General features: G+C 54.2%; 1 protein-coding gene across 2 annotated transcripts in view; it reads left to right on the forward strand.

The window, feature by feature from the left end:
* The window catches only part of LOC122558816 (plexin-A1-like), a 588,446-nt gene that overhangs the window by 512,599 nt on the left and 55,651 nt on the right, over positions 1 to 20,196 (forward strand). For both annotated transcript variants that reach the window (XM_087994072.1, XM_087994073.1), the window contains exon 23: positions 19,344 to 19,410. In XM_087994072.1, coding sequence (XP_087850198.1) covers positions 19,344 to 19,410 — 67 coding nt within the window. The remainder of the gene's footprint in view (positions 1 to 19,343; positions 19,411 to 20,196) is intronic.

The following is a 20,196-nucleotide window of genomic DNA, read 5'->3' on the forward strand; positions in this document are numbered from 1 at the left end:
CCCCAACCCCTGACTCACTAATTCGCCCTGTCCCCCAATCCCTGACTCACTAATTCCCCCGTGCCCCAACCCCTGACTCACTAATTCCACCCCCTGTGCTCCAATCCCTGACTCACTAATTCTCCCCATACCCCAATCCCTGACTCACTAATTCCATCCCCTGTGCCCCAATCCCTGACTCACTAATTCCGTCCCTTGTGCCCCAATCCCTGGCTCACTAATTCCACCCCCTGTGCTCCAATCCCTGACTCACTAATTCCCCCATACCCCAATCCCTGACTCACTAATTCCATCCCCTGTGCTCCAATCCCTGACTCACTAATTCCTCCCAACCCCCAATCCCTGACTCACTAATTCCCCCGTGCCCCAACCCCTGACTCACTAATTCCACCCCCTGTGCTCCAATCCCTGACTCACTAATTCCCCCATACCCCAATCCCTGACTCACTAATTCCATCCCCTGTGCTCCAATCCCTGACTCACTAATTCCTCCCAACCCCCAATCCCTGACTCACTAATTCTCCCATGCCCCAATCCCTGACTCACTAATTTCCACCAACCCCCAAACCCTGACTCACTAATTCCACCCTCATGGCCCAATCCCTGACTCACTAATTCTCCCCATCCCCCAATCCCTGACTCACTAATTTTCCCCCCGTGCACCAATCCCTGACTCACTGATTCCTCCCCCGTGCACCAATCCCTGACTCACTAATCCTCCCCCCGTGCACCAATCCCTGACTCACTAATTCCCCCGCGTGCACCAATCCCTGACTCACTAATTCCCCCCCGCTCCAATCCCTGACTCACTAATTCCCCCCAGTGCCCCAATCCCTAACACACTATTTCCCCTGTGCCCCAATCCCCGACTCACTAATTCCACCCCCAGTGCCCCAATCCCTGACTCACTAATTCCCCCCGTGCCCCAACCCCTGACTCACTAATTCCACCCCCTGTGCTCCAATCCCTGATTCACTAATTCCCCCCCATCCCCCAAACCCTGACTCACTAATTCCCCCCGTCGCCCAATCCCTGACTCACTAATTCCCCCCCGTGCCCCAATCCCTGACTCACTAATACACCCATCCCCTAATCCCTGACTCACTAATTCCCCCATTCCCCAATCCCTGACTCACTAATTCCCTCCTCGTGCACCAATCCCTGACTCACTAATCCTCCCCCCCACCCCGTGCACCAATCCCTGACTCACTAATTACCCCAACAACAAATCCCTGACTCACTAATTCCCCCCCGCCCTAATCCCTGTCTCACTAATTCCCCCCCGTGCCCCAATCCGTGACACACTAATACCCCCGTGCCCCAATCCCCGACTCAGTAATTCCACCCAACCCCCAATCCCTGACTCACTAATTTCCCCCAGCCGACACTCCCTGACTCACTAATTCCACCCCCTGTGCCCCAATCCCTGACTCACTAATTCCCCCCGTCACCCAATCCCTGACTCACTAATTCCCCTGTGCCCCAATCTCTGACTCACTAATTCCACCCCCTGTGCTCCAATCCCTGACTCACTAATTCCCCCCAACCCCCAAACCCTGACTCACTAATTCCATCCCCTGTGCTCCAATCCCTGACTCACTAATTCCCCCGTGCCCCAATCCCTGACTCACTAATTCCCCCCAACCCCCAAACACTGACTCACTAATTCCACCCTCGTGCACCAATCCCTGACTCACTAATTCCCCCCCTGTGCACCAATCCCTGACTCACTAATTCCCCCCCGTGCACCAATCCCTGACTCACTAATTACCCCAACCACAAATTCCTGACTCACTAATTCCCCCCCCGTGCACAAATCCCTGACTCACTAATTTGCCCCCTTGCCCCAATCCCTGATTCACTAATTCCCCCGTGCCCCAATCCCTGACTCACTAATTCCCCCCATCCCCTAATCCCTGACTCACTAATTCCCCCATCCCCCAATCCCTGACTCACTAATTCCCTCCACGAGCACCAATCCCTGACTCACTAATTACCCCAACAACAAATCCCTGACTCACTAATTCCCCCCCGTGCCCCAATCCCTGACACACTAATACCACCGTGCCTCAATCCCCGACTCAGTAATTCCACACAACCCCCAATCCCTGACTCACTAATTTCCCCCAGCCGACACTCCCTGACTCACTAATTCCACCCCCTGTGCCCCAATCCCTGACTCACTAATTCCCCCCCGTGCCCCAATCCCTGACTCACTAATACTCTCATCCCCCAATCCCTGACTCACTAATTCCCCCATCCCCCAATCCCTGACTCACTAATTCCCCCCATCCCCTAATCCCTGACTCACTAATTCCCCCGGTGCCCCAATCCCTGACTCACTAATTCCCCCATCCCCCAATTCCATGAACTCACTAACCCCCACGTGCCCCAATCCCTGACTCACTAATTTCGCCCCGTGCCCCAATCCGTAACTCACTAATTCCCCCCAACCCCCAATCCCTGATTCAATAATTCCCCCACAACCCCCAATCCCTGACTCACTAATTCCCCCCCAACCTCCAATCCCTGATTCACTAATTCCCCCAGTGCCCCAATCCCTGACTCACTAATTCGCCTTGTGCCCCAATTCCTGACTCACTAATTCCCCCCAACCCCCAAACCCTGACTCACTAATTCCCCCCCAACCTCCAATCCCTGATTCACTAATTCCCCCCGTTCCCCAATCCCTGACTCACTAATTCCCCCGGTGCCCCAATCCCTGACTCACTAATTCCCCCATCCCCCAATTCCATGAACTCACTAACCCCCACGTGCCCCAATCCCTGACTCACTAATTTCGCCCCGTGCCCCAATCCGTAACTCACTAATTCCCCCTGTGCCCCAATCCCTGATTCAATAATTCCCCCACAACCCCCAATCCCTGACTCACTAATTCCCCCCCAACCTCCAATCCCTGATTCACTAATTCCCCCAGTGCCCCAATCCCTGACTCCCTAATTCGCATTGTGCCCCAATCCCTGACTCACTAATTCGCCTTGTGCCCCAATTCCTGACACACTAATTCCCCCCAACCCCCGATTCCTGACTCACTAATTCCCCCCCTGTGCCCCAATCCCTGACTCACTAATTCCCCCCTGTGCCCCAATCCCTGATTCACTAATTCCACCCCCTGTGCCCCAATCCCTGGCTCACTAATACCCCCTCACTGTGTCCTAAACCCTGACACACTAATTCCCCCCCCAACCACCAATCCCTGACTCACTAATTCCCCCCCAACCCCCAATCCCTGACTCACTAATTTCCCCCAACCCCAATCCCTGACTCACTAATTCCCCCCCTGTGCACCAATCCCTGACTCACTAATTCCCCCCCTTGCACCAATCCCTGACTCACTAATAACCCCAACCACAAATCACTGACTCACTAATTCCCCCCCGTGCACCAATCCCTGACTCACTAATTTCCCCCCTTGCCCCAATCCCTGATTCACTAATTCCCCCGTGCCCCAATCCCTGACTCACTAATTCCCCCCAACGCCCAATCCTGGACTCACTAATTCCCCCCCTGTGCACCAATCCCTGACTCACTAATTCCCCCCCGTGCACCAATCCCTGACTCACTAATTACCCCAACCACAAATCCCTGACTCACTAATCCCCCCCGTGCACCAATCCCTGACTCACTAATTACCCCCCTTGCCCCAATCCCTGATTCACTAATTCCCTCCTCGTGCACCAATCCCTGACTCACTAATCCTCCCCCCCGCCGTGCACCAATCCCTGACTCACTAATTACCCCAACAACAAATCCCTGACTCACTAATTCCCCCCCCGCCCTAATCCCTGTCTCACTAATTCCCCCCCGTGCCCCAATCCCTGACACACTAATACCCCCGTGCCCCAATCCCTGACACACTAATACCCCCGTGCCCCAATCCCCGACTCAGTAATTCCACCCAACCCCCAATCCCTGACTCACTAATTTCCCCCAGCCGACACTCCCTGACTCACTAATTCCACCCCCTGTGCCCCAATCCCTGACTCACTAATTCCCCCCCGTGCCCCAATCCCTGACTCACTAATACTCTCATCCCCCAATCCCTGACTCACTAATTCCCCCGGTGCCCCAATCCCTGACTCACTAATACCCCCATCCCCCAATTCCATGAACTCACTAACCCCCACGTGCCCCAATCCCTGACTCACTAATTTCGCCCCGTGCCCCAATCCGTAACTCACTAATTCCCCCCAACCCCCAATCCCTGATTCAATAATTCCCCCACAACCCCCAATCCCTGACTCACTAATTCCCCCCCAACCTCCAATCCCTGATTCACTAATTCCCCCAGTGCCCCAATCCCTGACTCACTAATTCGCCTTGTGCCCCAATTCCTGACTCACTAATTCCCCCCAACCCCCAAACCCTGACTCACTAATTCCCCCCCCAACCTCCAATCCCTGATTCACTAATTCCCCCCGTTCCCCAATCCCTGACTCACTAATTCGCCTTGTGCCCCAATTCCTGACTCACTAATTCCCCCCAACCCCTGATTCCTGACTCACTAATTCCCCCCTGTGCCCCAATCCCTGACTCACTAATTCCCCCCTGTGCCCCAATCCCTGATTCACTAATTCCACCCCCTGTGCCCCAATCCCTGACTCACTAATACCCCCTCACTGTGTCCTAAACCCTGACTCACTAATTCCCCCCCCAACCACCAATCCCTGACTCACTAATTCCCCCCCAACCCCCAATCCCTGACTCACTAATTCCCCCCAACCCTAATCCCTGACTCACTAATTCCCCCACTGTGCACCAATCCCTGACTCACTAATTCCCCCCCCTGCACCAATCCCTGACTCACTAATTTCCCCCCTTGCCCAAATCCCTGATTCACTAATTCCCCCGTGCCCCAATCCCTGACTCACGAATTCCCCCCAACCCCCAATCCTTGACTCACTAATTCCCCCCCTGTGCACCAATCCCTGACTCACTAATTCCCCCCCGTGCACCAATCCCTGACTCACTAATTACCCCAACCACAAATCCCTGACTCACTAATTCCCCCCCCGTGCACCAATCCCTGACTCACTAATTTCCCCCCTTGCCCCAATCCCTGATTCACTAATTCCCCCGTGCCCCAAACCCTGACTCACTAATTCCCCCCATCCCCTAATCCCTGACTCACTAATTCCCCCATCCCCCAATCCCTGACTCAGTAATTCCCTCCTCATGCACCAATCCCTGACTCACTAATCCTCCCCCCCCGTGCACCAAACCCTGACTCACTAATTACCCAACAACAAATCCCTGATTCACTAATTCCCCCCCCGCCCTAATCCCTGTCTCACTAATTCCCCCCATCCCCCAATCACTGACTCACTAGTTCCCCCCATCCCCTAATCCCTGACTCACTAATTCCCCCATCCCCCAATCCCTGACTCACTAATTCTCCCCCATGCCCCAATCCCTGACTCACTAATTCCCCCCGTGCCCCAATCCCTGACTCACTAGTTCCCCCCATCCCCTAATTCCTGACTCACTAATTCCCCTGTGCCCCAATCCCTGACTCACTAGTTCCCCCCATCCCCCAATACCTGACTCACTAACCCGACCGTGCCCCAATCCCTGACTCACTAATTTACCCCCTTGCCCCAATCCCTGATTCACTAATTCCCCCGTGCCCCAATCCCTGACTCACTAATTCCCCCCATCCCCTAATCCATGACTCACTAATTCCCCCATCCCCCAATCCCTGACTCACTAATTCCCTCCTCGTGCACCAATCCCTGACTCACTAATCCTCCCCCCACCCCGTGCACCAATCCCTGACTCACTAATTACCCCAACAACAAATCCCTGACTCACTAATTCCCCCCCGCCCTAATCCCTGTCTCACTAATTCCCCCCCGTGCCCCAATCCCTGACACACTAATACCCCCGTGCCCCAATCCCCGACTCAGTAATTCCACCCAACCCCCAATCCCTGACTCACTAATTTCCCCCAGCCAACACTCCCTGACCCACTAATTCCACCGCCTGTGCCCCAATCCCTGACTCACTAATTCCCCCCGTGCCCCAATCCCTGACTCACTAATACTCTCATCCCCCAATCCCTGACTCACTAATTCCCCCATCCCCCAATCCCTGACTCACTAATTCCCCCCATCCCCTAATCCCTGACTCACTAATTCCCCCGGTGCCCCAATCCCTGACTCACTAATTCCCCCATCCCCCAATTCCATGAACTCACTAATTCCCCCCAACCCCCAATCCCTGACTCACTAATTCCCCCCAACCCCCAATCCCTGACTCACTAATTCCACAACCTGTGCCCCAATCCCTGACTCACTAATACCCCCTCACTGTGTCCTAAACCCTGACTTACTAAATCCCACCCATGCCCCAATCCCTGATTCACTAATTCCTCCTCACTGTGTCCTAATCCCTGATTCACTAATTCCCCACTGTGCCCCAATCCCAGACTCACTAATTCCCCCCGTGCCCTAATCCCTGACTCACTAATTCCACCCTCCCCCAATCCCTGACTCACTAATTCCCCCTCCCCCAATCCCTGCCTCACTAGTTCCCCCAACCCGCAATCTCTGACTCACTAATTCCCTCCATCTCCCAATGCCTGACTCACTAATTCCTCCCCCCCGTGCACCAATCCCTGACTCACAAATTCCCCCCTGTGCCCCAATCCCTGACTCACTTATTCCCCCATCCCACAATCCCTGACTCACTAATTCCCCCCAGTTCCCCAATCCCTGACTCACTAATTCCCCCCATGCCCCAATCCCTGACTCACTAATTCCCCCCATCCCCCAATCCCTGACTCACTAATTCCCCCCAACCCCCAATCCCTGACTCACTAATTCCCCCCAACCCCCAATCCCTGACTCACTAATTCCTCTCATCCCCCAAGCCCTGATTCACTAATTCCCCCCGTGCCCCAATCTCTGACTCACTAATTCCCCCCCGTGCCCCAATCCCTGACTCACTAATACTCACATCCCCCAATCCCTGACTCACTAATTCCCCCATCCCCCAATCCCTGACTCACTAATTCCCCCCGTCCCCCAATCCCTGACTCACTATTTCCCACCCGTGCCCCAATCCCTGACTCACTAATACTCCCATCCCCCAATCCCTGACTCACTAATTCCATCATCCCCCAATCCCTGACTCACTAATTCCCCCCCGTGCCCCAATCCCTGACTCACTAATTCCCCCGTGCCGCAATCCCCGACTCACTAATTCCACCCAACCCCCAAACCCTGACTCACTAATTCCCCCGTGCCCCAATCCCTGACTCACTAATTCCCCCGTGCCCCAATCCCTGACTCACTAATTCCACCCCCTGTGCTCCAATCCCTGACTCACTAATTCCACCCCCTGTGCTCCAATCCCTGACTCACTAATTCCCCCATACCCCAATCCCTGACTCACTAATTCCCCCATACCCCAATCCCTGACTCACTAATTCCACCCCCTGTGCTCCAATCCCTGACTCACTAATTCCATCACATTTCCGACGCCCCTCCCCCAAGTCCCTCCTCCCTATCTTTTATCTTAGCCTGCTGGAACCTCCCCCCAGCCGGTCTCAGTCAAATCCATCAAATTCAGCACCGCCTCCCTAACCTGCAATCTTCTTCCCGACCTCTCCGCCCCCACCCCAATCTGTCCTATCACCCTCACCTTGACCTTTTTCCACCTATCACATTTCCGACGCCCCTCCCCCAAGTCCCTCCTCCCTATCTTTTATCTTAGCCTGCTGGAATTTCTCTTCACTAATTCCCCCCTGTGCTCCAATCCCTGACTCACTAATTCCTCCCAACCCCCAATCCCTGACTCACTAATTCCTCCCAACCCCCAATCCCTGACTCACGAATTCCCCATGCCCCAATCCCTGACTCACTAATCCCCCCCAACCCCCAAACCCTGGCTCACTAATTCCATCCTCGTGCCCCAATCCCTGACTCACTAATTCTCCCCATCCCCCAATCCCTGACTCACTAATTCCCCCCCCGTGCACCAATCCCTGACTCACTAATCACCCCCGTGCACCAATCCCTGACTCACTAATTCCCCCCCGTGCTCCAATCCCTGACTCACTAATTACCAAAACCACAAATCCCTGACTCACTAATTCCCCCCTGCCCCAATCCCTGACTCACAAATTCCCCCCCCGTGCCCCAATCCCTGACTCACTAATTCCCCCCAACCCCCAAACCCTGACTCACTAATTCCAACCTCGTGCCCCAATCCCTGACTCACTAATTCCCCCCTGCCCCAATCCCTGACTCACAAATTCCCCCCCCGTGCCCCAATCCCTGACTCACTAATTCCCCCCAACCCCCAAACCCTGACTCACTAATTCCAACCTCGTGCCCCAATCCCTGACTCACTAATTCTCCCCATCCACCAAACCCTGACTCACTAATTCCGCCCCCCCGTGCACCAATCCCTGACTCACTAATTCCCCCCCGTGCACCAATCCCTGACTCACTAATTACCCCAACCACAAATCCCTGACTCACTAATTCCCCCCTGCCCCAATCCCTGACTCACAAATTCCCCCCCGTGCCCCAATCCCTGACTCACTAATTCCCCCCAACCCCCAAAACCTGACTCACTAATTCCACCCTCGTGCCCCAATCCCTGACTCACTAATTCTCCCCATCCACCAAACCCTGACTCACTAATTCCCCCCCGTGCACCAATCCCTGACTCACTAATTCCCCCCCGTGCACCAATCCCTGACTCACTAATTCTCTCATCCCCAATCCATGACTCACTAATTTCCCCATCCCCCAATCCCTGACTCACTAATTCCCCCCATCCCCAATCCCTGACTCACTAATTCCCCCTGTGCCCCAATCCCTGACTCACTAATTCCCCCATCCCCCAAATTCATGAACTCACTAACCCCCACGTGCCCCAATCCCTGACTCACTAATTTCCCCCCGTGCCCCAATCCGTGACTCACTAATTCCCCCCAACGCCGAATCCCTGATTCAATAATTCCCCCACAACCCCCAATCCCTGACTCACTAATTCCCCCCCAACCTCTAATCCCTGATTCACTAATTCCCCCCGTGCCCCAATCCCTGACTCACTGATCCCCCTTGTGCCCCAATTCCTGACTCACTAATTCCCCCCAAATCCCAATCCCTGACTCACTAATTCCCCCCTGTGCCCCAATCCCTGACTCACTAATTCCCCCCTGTGCCCCAATCCCTGATTCACTAATCCCACCCCCTGTGCCCCAATCCCTGACTCACTAATACCCCCTCACTGTGTCCTAAACCCTGACTCACTATTTCACCCCCCAACCACTAATCCCTGACTCACTAATTCCCCCCCAACCCCCAATCCCTGACTCACTAATTCCCCCCAGCCGACACTCCCTGACTCACTAATTCCACCCCCTGTGCCCCAATCCCTGACTCACTAATTCCCCTGTGCCCCAATCCCTGACTCACTAATTCCGTCCCCTGTGCCCCAATCCCTGGCTCACTAATTCCACCCCCTGTGCTCCAATCCCTGACTCACTAATTCCACCCCCTGTGCCCGAATCCCTGACTCACTAATACCCCCTCACTGTGTCCTAAATCCTGACTCACTAATTCCCCCCCCAACCACCAATCCCTGACTCACTAATTCCCCCCCCAACCACCAATCCCTGACTCAATAATTCCCCCGAACCCCCAACTCACTAATTCCACCCCCTGTGCCCCAATCCCTGACTCACTAATACCCCCTTACTGTGTCCTAAACCCTGACTCACTAAATCCCACCCATGCCCCAATCCCTGATTCACTAATTCCTCCTCACTGTGTCCTAATCCCTGATTCACTAATTCCCCACTGTGCCCCAATCCCTGACTCACTAATTCCCCCCGTGCCCTAATCCCTGACTCACTAACCACCCCCGTGCACCAATCCCTGATTCACTAATTCCAACCCCGGTGCCCAATCCCTGACTCACTAATTCCACCCTCTCCCAATCCCTGACTGACTAATTCGCCCCCATGCCCCAATCCCTGACTCACTAATTTCCCCCATCCCCCAATCCCTGACTCACTAATTCCCCCATCCCCCAATCCCTGACTCACTAGTTCCCCCAACCCGCAATCCCTGACTCACTAATTCCCTCCATCTCCCAATCCCTGACTCACTAATTCCTCCCCCCGTGCACCAATCCCTGACTCTAATTCCCCCCTGTGCCCCAATCCCTAACTCACTAATTCCCCCCATCCACCAAACCCTGACTCACTAATTCCCCCGTCCCCCAATCCCTGACTCACTAATTCCCCCCCCCCCCGTGCCCCAATCCCTGACTCACTAATACTCTCATCCCCCAATCCCTGACTCACTAATCTCCCCCGTGCCCCAATCTGTGACTCACTAATTCCCCCCAACGCCCAATCCCTGATTCAATAATTCCCCCACAACCCCCAATCCCTGACTCACTAATTCCCCCCCAACCTCCAATCCCTGATTCACTAATTTCCCCCGTGCCCCAATCCCTGACTCACTGATCCCCCTTGTGCCCCAATTCCTGACTCACTAATTCCCCCCAAATCCCAATCCCTGACTCACTAATTCCCCCCGTGCCCCAATCCCTGACTCACTAATTCCTCCCTGTGCCCCAATCCCTGATGCACTAATTCCACCCCCTGTGCCCCAATCCCTGACTCACTAATACCCCCTCACTGTGTCCTAAACCCTGACTCACTAATTCACCCCCCAACCACCAATCCCTGACTCACTAATTCCCCCCCAAACCTCAAACCCTGACTCACTAACTCCCCCCCAGCCGACACTCCCTGACTCACTAATTCCACCCCCTGTGCCCCAATCCCTGACTCACTAATTCCCCCATACCCCAATCCCTGACTCACTAATTCCACCCCCTGTGCTCCAATCCCTCACTCACTAATTCCCCCATACCCCAATCCCTGACTCACTAATTCCATCCCCTGTGCTCCAATCCCTGACTCACTAATTCCCCCCAACCCCCAATCCCTGACTCACTAATTCTTCCCAACCCCCCATCCCTGACTCACGAATTCCCCCGTGCCCCAATCCCTGACTCACTAATTCCCCCCAACCCCCAAACCCTGACTCACTAATTCCACCCTCGTGCCCCAATCCCTGACTCACCAGTTACACCTCCTGTGCCCCAATCCCTGACTCACTAATTGCCCCCCGTGCCCCAATCCCTGACTCACTAACTCCCCCCGTGCCCCAAACCCTGATCCACTAATTCCACCCTCGTGCCCCATTCCCTGACTCACTAATTCTCCCCATCCCCCATTCCCTGACTCACTAATTCTCCCCATCCCCCAATCCCTGACTCACTAATTCCACCCCCGTGCACCAATCCCTGACTCACTAATTACCCCAACCACAAATCCCTGACTCACTAATTCCACCCCCGCCCCAATCCCTGACTCACTAATTCCCCCCCGTGCCCCAATCTCTGACTCACTAATTCCCCCCCGTGCCCCAATCCCTGACTCACTAATTCCCCCATCCCCCAATCCCTGACTCACTAATTCCCCCCGTCCCCCAATCCCTGACTCACTAATTCCCCCCCGTGCCCCAATCCCTGACTCACTAATACTCCCATCCCCCAATCCCTGACTCACTAATTCCATCATCCCCCAATCCCTGACTCACTAATTCCCCCCCGTGCCCCAATCCCTGACTCACTAATTCCCCCGTGCCCCAATCCCCGACTCACTAATTCCACCCAACCCCCAAACACTGACTCACTAATTCCCCCCAGCCGACACTCCCTGACTCACTAATTCCACCCCCTGTGCCCCAATCCCTGACTCACTAATTCCCCCCTGCCCCAATCCCTGACTCACTAATTCCCCCCCGTGCCCCAATCCTTGACTCACTAATTCCCCCCAACCCCCAAACCCTGACTCACTAATTCCACCTTCGTGCCCCAATCCCTGACTCACTAATTCTCCCCATCCACCAAACCCTGACTCACTAATTCCCCCCCCGTGCACCAATCCCTGACTCACTAATTCCCCCCCGTGCCCCAATCCCTGACTCACTAATTCCCCCGTGCCCCAATCCCCGACTCACTAATTCCACCCAACCCCCAAACACTGACTCACTAATTCCCCCCAGCCGACACTCCCTGACTCACTAATTCCACCCCCTGTGCCCCAATCCCTGACTCACTAATTCCCCCCTGCCCCAATCCCTGACTCACTAATTCCCCCCCGTGCCCCAATCCTTGACTCACTAATTCCCCCCAACCCCCAAACCCTGACTCACTAATTCCACCTTCGTGCCCCAATCCCTGACTCACTAATTCTCCCCATCCACCAAACCCTGACTCACTAATTCCCCCCCCGTGCACCAATCCCTGACTCACTAATTCCCCCCCCCGTGCACCAATCCCTGACTCACTAATTCTCTCATCCCCAATCCCTGACTCACTAATTTCCCCATCCCCCAATCCCTGACTCATTAATTCCCCCCATCCCCTAATCCCTGACTCACTAATTCCCCCTGTGCCCCAATCCCTGACTCACTAATTCCCCCATCCCCCAAATTCATGAACTCACTAACCCCCACGTGCCCCAATCCCTGACTCACTAATTTCCCTTCGTGCCCCAATCCGTGACCCACTAATTCCCCCCAACGCCCAATCCCTGATTCAATAATTCCCCCACAACCCCCAATCCCTGACTCACTAATTCCCCCCCAACCTCTAATCCCTGATTCACTAATTCCTCCCGTGCCCCAATCCCTGACTCACTGATCCCCCTTGTGCCCCAATTCCTGACTCACTAATTCCCCCCAAATCCCAATCCCTGACTCACTAATTCCCCCCTGTGCCCCAATCCCTGACTCACTAATTCCCCCCTGTGCCCCAATCCCTGATTCACTAATCCCACCCCCTGGGCCCCAATCCCTGACTCACTAATACCCCCTCACTGTGTCCTAAACCCTGACTCACTATTTCCCCCCCCAACCACCAATCCCTGACTCACTAGTTCCCCCCCAACCCCCAATCCCTGACTCACTAATTCCCCCCAGCCGACACTCCCTGACTCACTAATTCCACCCCCTGTGCCCCAATCCCTGACTCACTAATTCCCCTGTGCCCCAATCCCTGACTCACTAATTCCGTCCCCTGTGCCCCAATCCCTGGCTCACTAATTCCACCCCCTGTGCTCCAATCCCTGACTCACTAATTCCCCCATACCCCAATCCCTGACTCACTAATTCCACCCCCTGTGCTCCAATCCCTGACTCACTAATTCCCCCATACCCCAATCCCTGACTCACTAATTCCACCCCCTGTGCTCCAATCCCTGACTCACTAATTCCCCCATACCCCAATCCCTGACTCACTAATTCCATCCCCTGTGCTCCAATCCCTGACTCACTAATTCCCCCCAACCCCCAATCCCTGACTCACTAATTCCTCCCATCCCCCAATCCCTGACTCACTAATTCCACCCCCCGTGCCCCAATCCCTGACTCACGAATCCCCCCCAACCCCCAAACCCTGACTCACTAATTCCACCCTCGTGCCCCAATCCCTGACTCACTAATTCTCCCCATCCCCCAATCCCTGACTCACTAATTCCCCCCCCGTGCACCAATCCCTGACTCACTAATCCCCCCGCCCGTGCACCAATCCCTGACTCACTAATCCTCCCCCGTGCACCAATCCCTGACTCACTAATTCCCCCCCGTGCACCAATCCCTGACTCACTAATTACCCCAACCACAAATCCCTGACTCACTAATTCCCCCCTGCCCCAATATCTGACTCACTAATTCCCCCCCGTGCCCCAATCCCTGCCTCACTAATTCCCCCCAACCCCCAAACCCTGACTCATTAATTCCACCCTCGTGCCCCAATCCCTGACTCACTAATTCTCCCCATCCACCAAACCCTGACTCACTAATTCACCCCCCGTGCACCAATCCCTGACTCACTAATTCCCCCCCCCGTGCACCAATCCCTGACTCACTAATTCTCTCATCCCCCAATCCCTGACTCACTAATCTCCCCATCCCCCAATCCCTGACTCACTAATTCCCCCCATCCCCTAATCCCTGACTCACTAATTCCCCCTGTGCCCCAATCCCTGACTCACTAATTCCCCCATCCCCCAAATTCATGAACTCACTAACCCCCACGTGCCCCAATCCCTGACTCACTAATTTCCTCCCGTGCCCCAATCCGTGACTCACTAATTTCCCCCAACGCCCAATCCCTGATTCAATAATTCCCCCACAACCCCCAATCCCTGATTCACTAATTACCCCCGTGCCCCAATCCCTGACTCACTGATCCCCCTTGTGCCCCAATTCCTGACTCACTACTTCCCCCAAATCCCAATCCCTGACTCACTAATTCCCCCCTGTGCCCCAATCCCTGACTCACTAATTCCCCCCTGTGCCCCAATCCCTGGCTCACTAATTCCACCCCCTGTGCTCCAATCTCTGACTCACTAATTCCCCCATACCCCAATCCCTGACTCACTAATTCCACCCCCTGTGCTCCAATCCCTGACTCACTAATCCCACCCCCTGTGCCCCAATCCCTGACTCACTAATACCCCCTCACTGTGTCCTAAACCCTGACTCACTATTCCCCCCCCCCAACCACCAATCCCTGACTCACTAATTCCCCCCCAACTCCCAATCCCTGACTCACTAATTCCCCCCAGCCGACACTCCCTGACTCACTAATTCCACCCCCTGTGCCCCAATCCCTGACTCACTAATTCCCCCGTGCCCCAATCCCTGACTCACTAATTCCATCCCCTGTGCCCCAATCCCTGACTCACTAATTCCGTCCCCTGTGCCCCAATCCCTGGCTCACTAATTCCACCCCCTGTGCTCCAATCCCTGACTCACAAATTCCCCCATACCCCAATCCCTGACTCACTAATTCCACCCACTGTGCTCCAGTCCCTGACTCACTAATTCCCCCATACCCCAATCCCTGACTCACTAATTCCATCCCCTGTGCTCCAATCCCTGACTCATTAATTCCCCCCAACCCCCAATCCCTGACTCACTAATTCCTCCCAACCTCCAATCCCTGACTCACGAATTCCCCCGTGCCCCAATCCCTGACTCACTAATTCCCCCCAACCCCCAAACCCTGACTCACTAATTCCACCCCCGTGCCCCAATCCCTGACTCACTGATCCCCCTTGTGCCCCAATTCCTGACTCACTACTTCCCCCAAATCCCAATCCCTGACTCACTAATTCCCCCCTGTGCCCCAATCCCTGACTCACTAATTCCCCCCTGTGCCCCAATCCCTGGCTCACTAATTCCACCCCCTGTGCTCCAATCTCTGACTCACTAATTCCCCCATACCCCAATCCCTGACTCACTAATTCCACCCCCTGTGCTCCAATCCCTGACTCACTAATCCCACCCCCTGTGCCCCAATCCCTGACTCACTAATACCCCCTCACTGTGTCCTAAACCCTGACTCACTATTCCCCCCCCCCAACCACCAATCCCTGACTCACTAATTCCCCCCCAACTCCCAATCCCTGACTCACTAATTCCCCCCAGCCGACACTCCCTGACTCACTAATTCCACCCCCTGTGCCCCAATCCCTGACTCACTAATTCCCCCGTGCCCCAATCCCTGACTCACTAATTCCATCCCCTGTGCCCCAATCCCTGACTCACTAATTCCGTCCCCTGTGCCCCAATCCCTGGCTCACTAATTCCACCCCCTGTGCTCCAATCCCTGACTCACAAATTCCCCCATACCCCAATCCCTGACTCACTAATTCCACCCACTGTGCTCCAGTCCCTGACTCACTAATTCCCCCATACCCCAATCCCTGACTCACTAATTCCATCCCCTGTGCTCCAATCCCTGACTCATTAATTCCCCCCAACCCCCAATCCCTGACTCACTAATTCCTCCCAACCTCCAATCCCTGACTCACGAATTCCCCCGTGCCCCAATCCCTGACTCACTAATTCCCCCCAACCCCCAAACCCTGACTCACTAATTCCACCCTCGTGCCCCAATCCCTGACTCACTAATTCTCCCGATTCCCCCAATCCCTGACTCACTAATTCCGCCCCCGTGCACCAATCCCTGACTCACTAATTCCCACCCCCGTGCACCAATCCCTGACTCACTAATCCTCCCCCGTGCACCAATCCCTGACTCACTAATTCACCCCCGTGCACCAATCCCTGACTCACTAATTACCCCAACCACAAATCCCTGACTCACTAGTTCCCCCCTGCCCCAATCCCTGACTCACTAATTCCCCCCATCCACCAAACCCTGACTCACTAATTCCCCCCATCCACCAAACCCTGACTCACTAATTCCCCCGTCCCCCAATCCCTGACTCACTAATTCCCCCCCATGCCCCAATCCCTGACTCACTAATTCCCCCCATCCACCAAACCCTGACTCACTAATTCCCCCGTCCCCCAATCCCTGACTCACTAATTCCCCCCCGTGCCCCAATCCCTGACTCACTAATACTCTCATCCCCCAATCCCTGACTCACTAATTTTTCCATCACCCAATCCCAGACTCACTAATCCCCCCCATCCCCTAATCCCTGACTCACTAATTCCCCCTGTGCCCCAATCCCTGACTCACTAATTCCCCCATCCCCCAATTTCATGAACTCACTAACTCCCACGTGCCCAAATCCCTGACTCACTAATTTCCCCACGTGCCCCAATCCGTGACTCACTAATTCCCCCCAACGCCGAATCCCTGATTCAATAATTCCCCCACAACCCCCCAATCCCTGACTCACTAATTCCCCCTCCAACCTCTAATCCCTGATTCACTAATTCCCCCCGTGCCCCAATCCCTGACTCACTGATCCCCCTTGTGCCCCAATTCCTGACTCACTAATTCCCCCCAAAGCCCAATCCTGACTCACTAATTCCCCCCTGTGCCCCAATCCCTGACTCACTAATTACCCCCTGTGCCCCAATCCCTGATTCACTAATTCCACCCCCTGTGCCCGAAGCCCTGACTCACTAATACCCCCTCACTGTGTCCTAAATCCTGACTCACTAATTCCCCCCCCAACCACCAATCCCTGACTCACTAATTCCCCCCCAACCCCCAATCCCTGACTCAATAATTCCCCCCAACCCCCAATCCCTGACTCACTAATTCCACCCCCTGTGCCCCAATCCCTGACTCACTAATACCCCCTTACTGTGTCCTAAACCCTGACTCACTAAATCCCACCCATGCCCCAATCCCTGATTCACTAATTCCTCCTCACTGTGTCCTAATCCCTGATTCACTAATTCCCCACTGTGCCCCAATCCCTGACTCACTAATTCCCCCCGTGCCCTAATCCCTGACTCACTAACCACCCCCGTGCACCAATCCCTGATTCACTAATTCCAACCCCGGTGCCCAATCCCTGACTCACTAATTCCACCCTCTCCCAATCCCTGACTAACTAATTCGCCCCCATGCCCCAATCCCTGACTCACTAATTTCCCCCATCCCCCAATCCCTGACTCACTAATTCCCCCATCCCCCAATCCCTGACTCACTAGTTCCCCCAACCCGCAATCCCTGACTCACTAATTCCCTCCATCTCCCAATCCCTGACTCACTAATTCCTCCCCCCGTGCACCAATCCCTGACTCACTAATTCCCCCCTGTGCCCCAATCCCTGACTCACTAATTCCCCCCATCCACCAAACCCTGACTCACTAATTCCCCCGTCCCCCAATCCCTGACTCACTAATTCCCCCCATGCCCCAATCCCTGACTCACTAATTCCCCCTGTGCCCCAATCCCTGACTCACTAGTTCCCCCATCCCCCAATCCCTGACTCACTAATTCCCCCCGTGCCCCAATCCCTGACTCACTAATTCCCCCATCCCCCAATCCTTGACTCACTAGTTCCCCCCATCCCCTAATTCCTGACTCACTAATTCCCCCTGTGCCCCAATCCCTGACTCACTAGTTCCCCCCATCCCCCAATACCTGACTCACTAACCCCCCCGTGCCCCAATCCCTGACTCACTAATTCCCCCCAACCCCCAATCCCTGACTCACTAATTTCCCCCAACCCCCAATCCCTGACTCACTAATTCCCCCCCGTGCCCCAATCCCTGACTCACTAATTCCACCCCCTGTGCCCCAATCCCTGACTCACTAATACCCCCTCACTGTGTCCTAAACCCTGACTCACTAATTCCCCCCCATGTCCCAATCCCTGACTCACTATTTCCCCCTCACTGTGTCCTAATCCCTGACTCACTAATTTCCCCCGTGCCCTAATCCCTGAATCACTAATTCCCCCCAACCCCAATCCCTGACTCACTAACCCCCCGTGCCCCAATCCCTGACTCACTAATTCCCCCTAACCCCCAATCCCTGACTCACTAACCCCCCCGTGCCCCAATCTCTGATTCAGTAATTCCCCCCCAACCCCCAATCCCTGACTCACTAATTCCCCCCCAACCCCCAATCGCTGATTCACTAATTCCCCTTATGCCCCAATTCATGACTCACTAATCCCTCCCCAAACCCCAATTCCTGACTCACTAATTCCCCCCCAACTCCCAATCCCAGATTCACTAATTCCCCCCATGCCCCAATTCCTGACTCACTAATCCCCCCCAAACCCTAATCCCTGACTCACTAATTCCCCCCAACCCCCATTCCCTGACTCACTAATTCCCCCATGCCCCAATCCCTGACTCACTAATTCCACCCCTTGTGCCCCAATCCCTGACTCACTAATTCCACCCCCCGTGCCCCAATCCCTGACTCACTAATACCACCTCACTGTGTCCTAATCCCTGACTCACTAACTCCCCCCACCCCCCCACCCCCCCGCGTGGCCCAATCCCTGACTCACCAGTTACCCCTCCCGTGCCCCAATCCCTGACTCACTAATTCCCCCCTGTGCCCCAATCCCTGACTCACTAATTCCTCCCATGCCCTTATCCCTGACTCACTAACACCCCCCGTGCCCCAATCCCTGACTCACTAACCGCCCCCCACCCCCCGTGCCCCAAACCCTGACTCACTAATTCCCCCCTGTGCCCCAATCCCTGATTGGGCTAACCCCTGACTCAATAATCCCTTAAAACCCCACCTTCCTCCCCAAATCTCTGACACATGACGGTCCCCTGGGCTGGAATATGTGTAGTACTATTTGGGATAACCAATAAGTGACGCTGCCACGACTAGAGTAAATGGTTTAAGACTAGAGCTGCTTTTTTTAGCACACTTTTATGACATTATATCCCTGCGGATGGTCTGGAAAAGATAGTTCTACTGTTACGAGATGAAATTGCTCGATATATCTTGACATTTATAACATTTCTTTTCAATAGGACTGAGTCTGTTGCTGAGAAGATGCTGACTAATTGGTTTACCTTCCTGTTGTACAAGTTCCTTAAGGTAAGACAATACCAACTTTACTGTTGAATTGTGGTTTATATTGAGGTTAGTGTAAGGTCCTCTGTATACAGTTATTATCAAAGTTGTCTCCTTCCATTCGTCTTTTCCATCAGACATTCCTTTATAACCAATGTTGCCTTCTCAGTGGTTAATGCTCTGACCTTTGACCTTTCATCAGCAGTTTTGTACTTAACTATACAACAGTACAGCTGAGGAACAGGTGCTTCGGCCCATCATGTCTGTGCCAACCATGATGCCATTCTAAACTAATGCCATCTGCCTGCCATCCCTCTATTCGCTGTCTATTCATGTGTCTGTCTCAATGCTCTCTTGTTTTTGTATTAGCTTTTCACATTGTGTTCACCTCCTCTTCTGTAAATTGCAAATGGAAGAAAGTGTGGACGCTGGGAATTTGTTTCCGTCAGGCAGGGATACCAGGACCAGTGGACACAGCCTTAGAATTAGAGGGTGTCAATTTAGAACGGAAATGAGGAGACATTTCTTCAGCCAGAGTGGGCCTGTGGAATTCACTGCCACGGAATGCAGTGGAGGCCGGGATGTTAAATGTCTTCAAGGGAGACATTGATAAATTCTTGATCTCGCAAGGGGCTAAGGGATATGGGGAGAGTGCCCATCAGCCATGATTGAATGGCGGAGTGGACTCGATGGGTGAATTGGCCTTACTTCCACTCCTATGTTGTATGGTCTTATGGAAATATCAGGAAGAACTGCTCCTGTTTAAGAACTGATAAATCTTTTGTGACCTACTGGCGGTGAAGATAAAGA

This window comes from Chiloscyllium plagiosum, unplaced genomic scaffold (genome assembly GCF_037043375.1).
Source record: "Chiloscyllium plagiosum isolate Xiang-an unplaced genomic scaffold, Cpla_swu_hap1 HiC_scaffold_14, whole genome shotgun sequence".
Taxonomy (NCBI): domain Eukaryota; kingdom Metazoa; phylum Chordata; class Chondrichthyes; order Orectolobiformes; family Hemiscylliidae; genus Chiloscyllium; species Chiloscyllium plagiosum.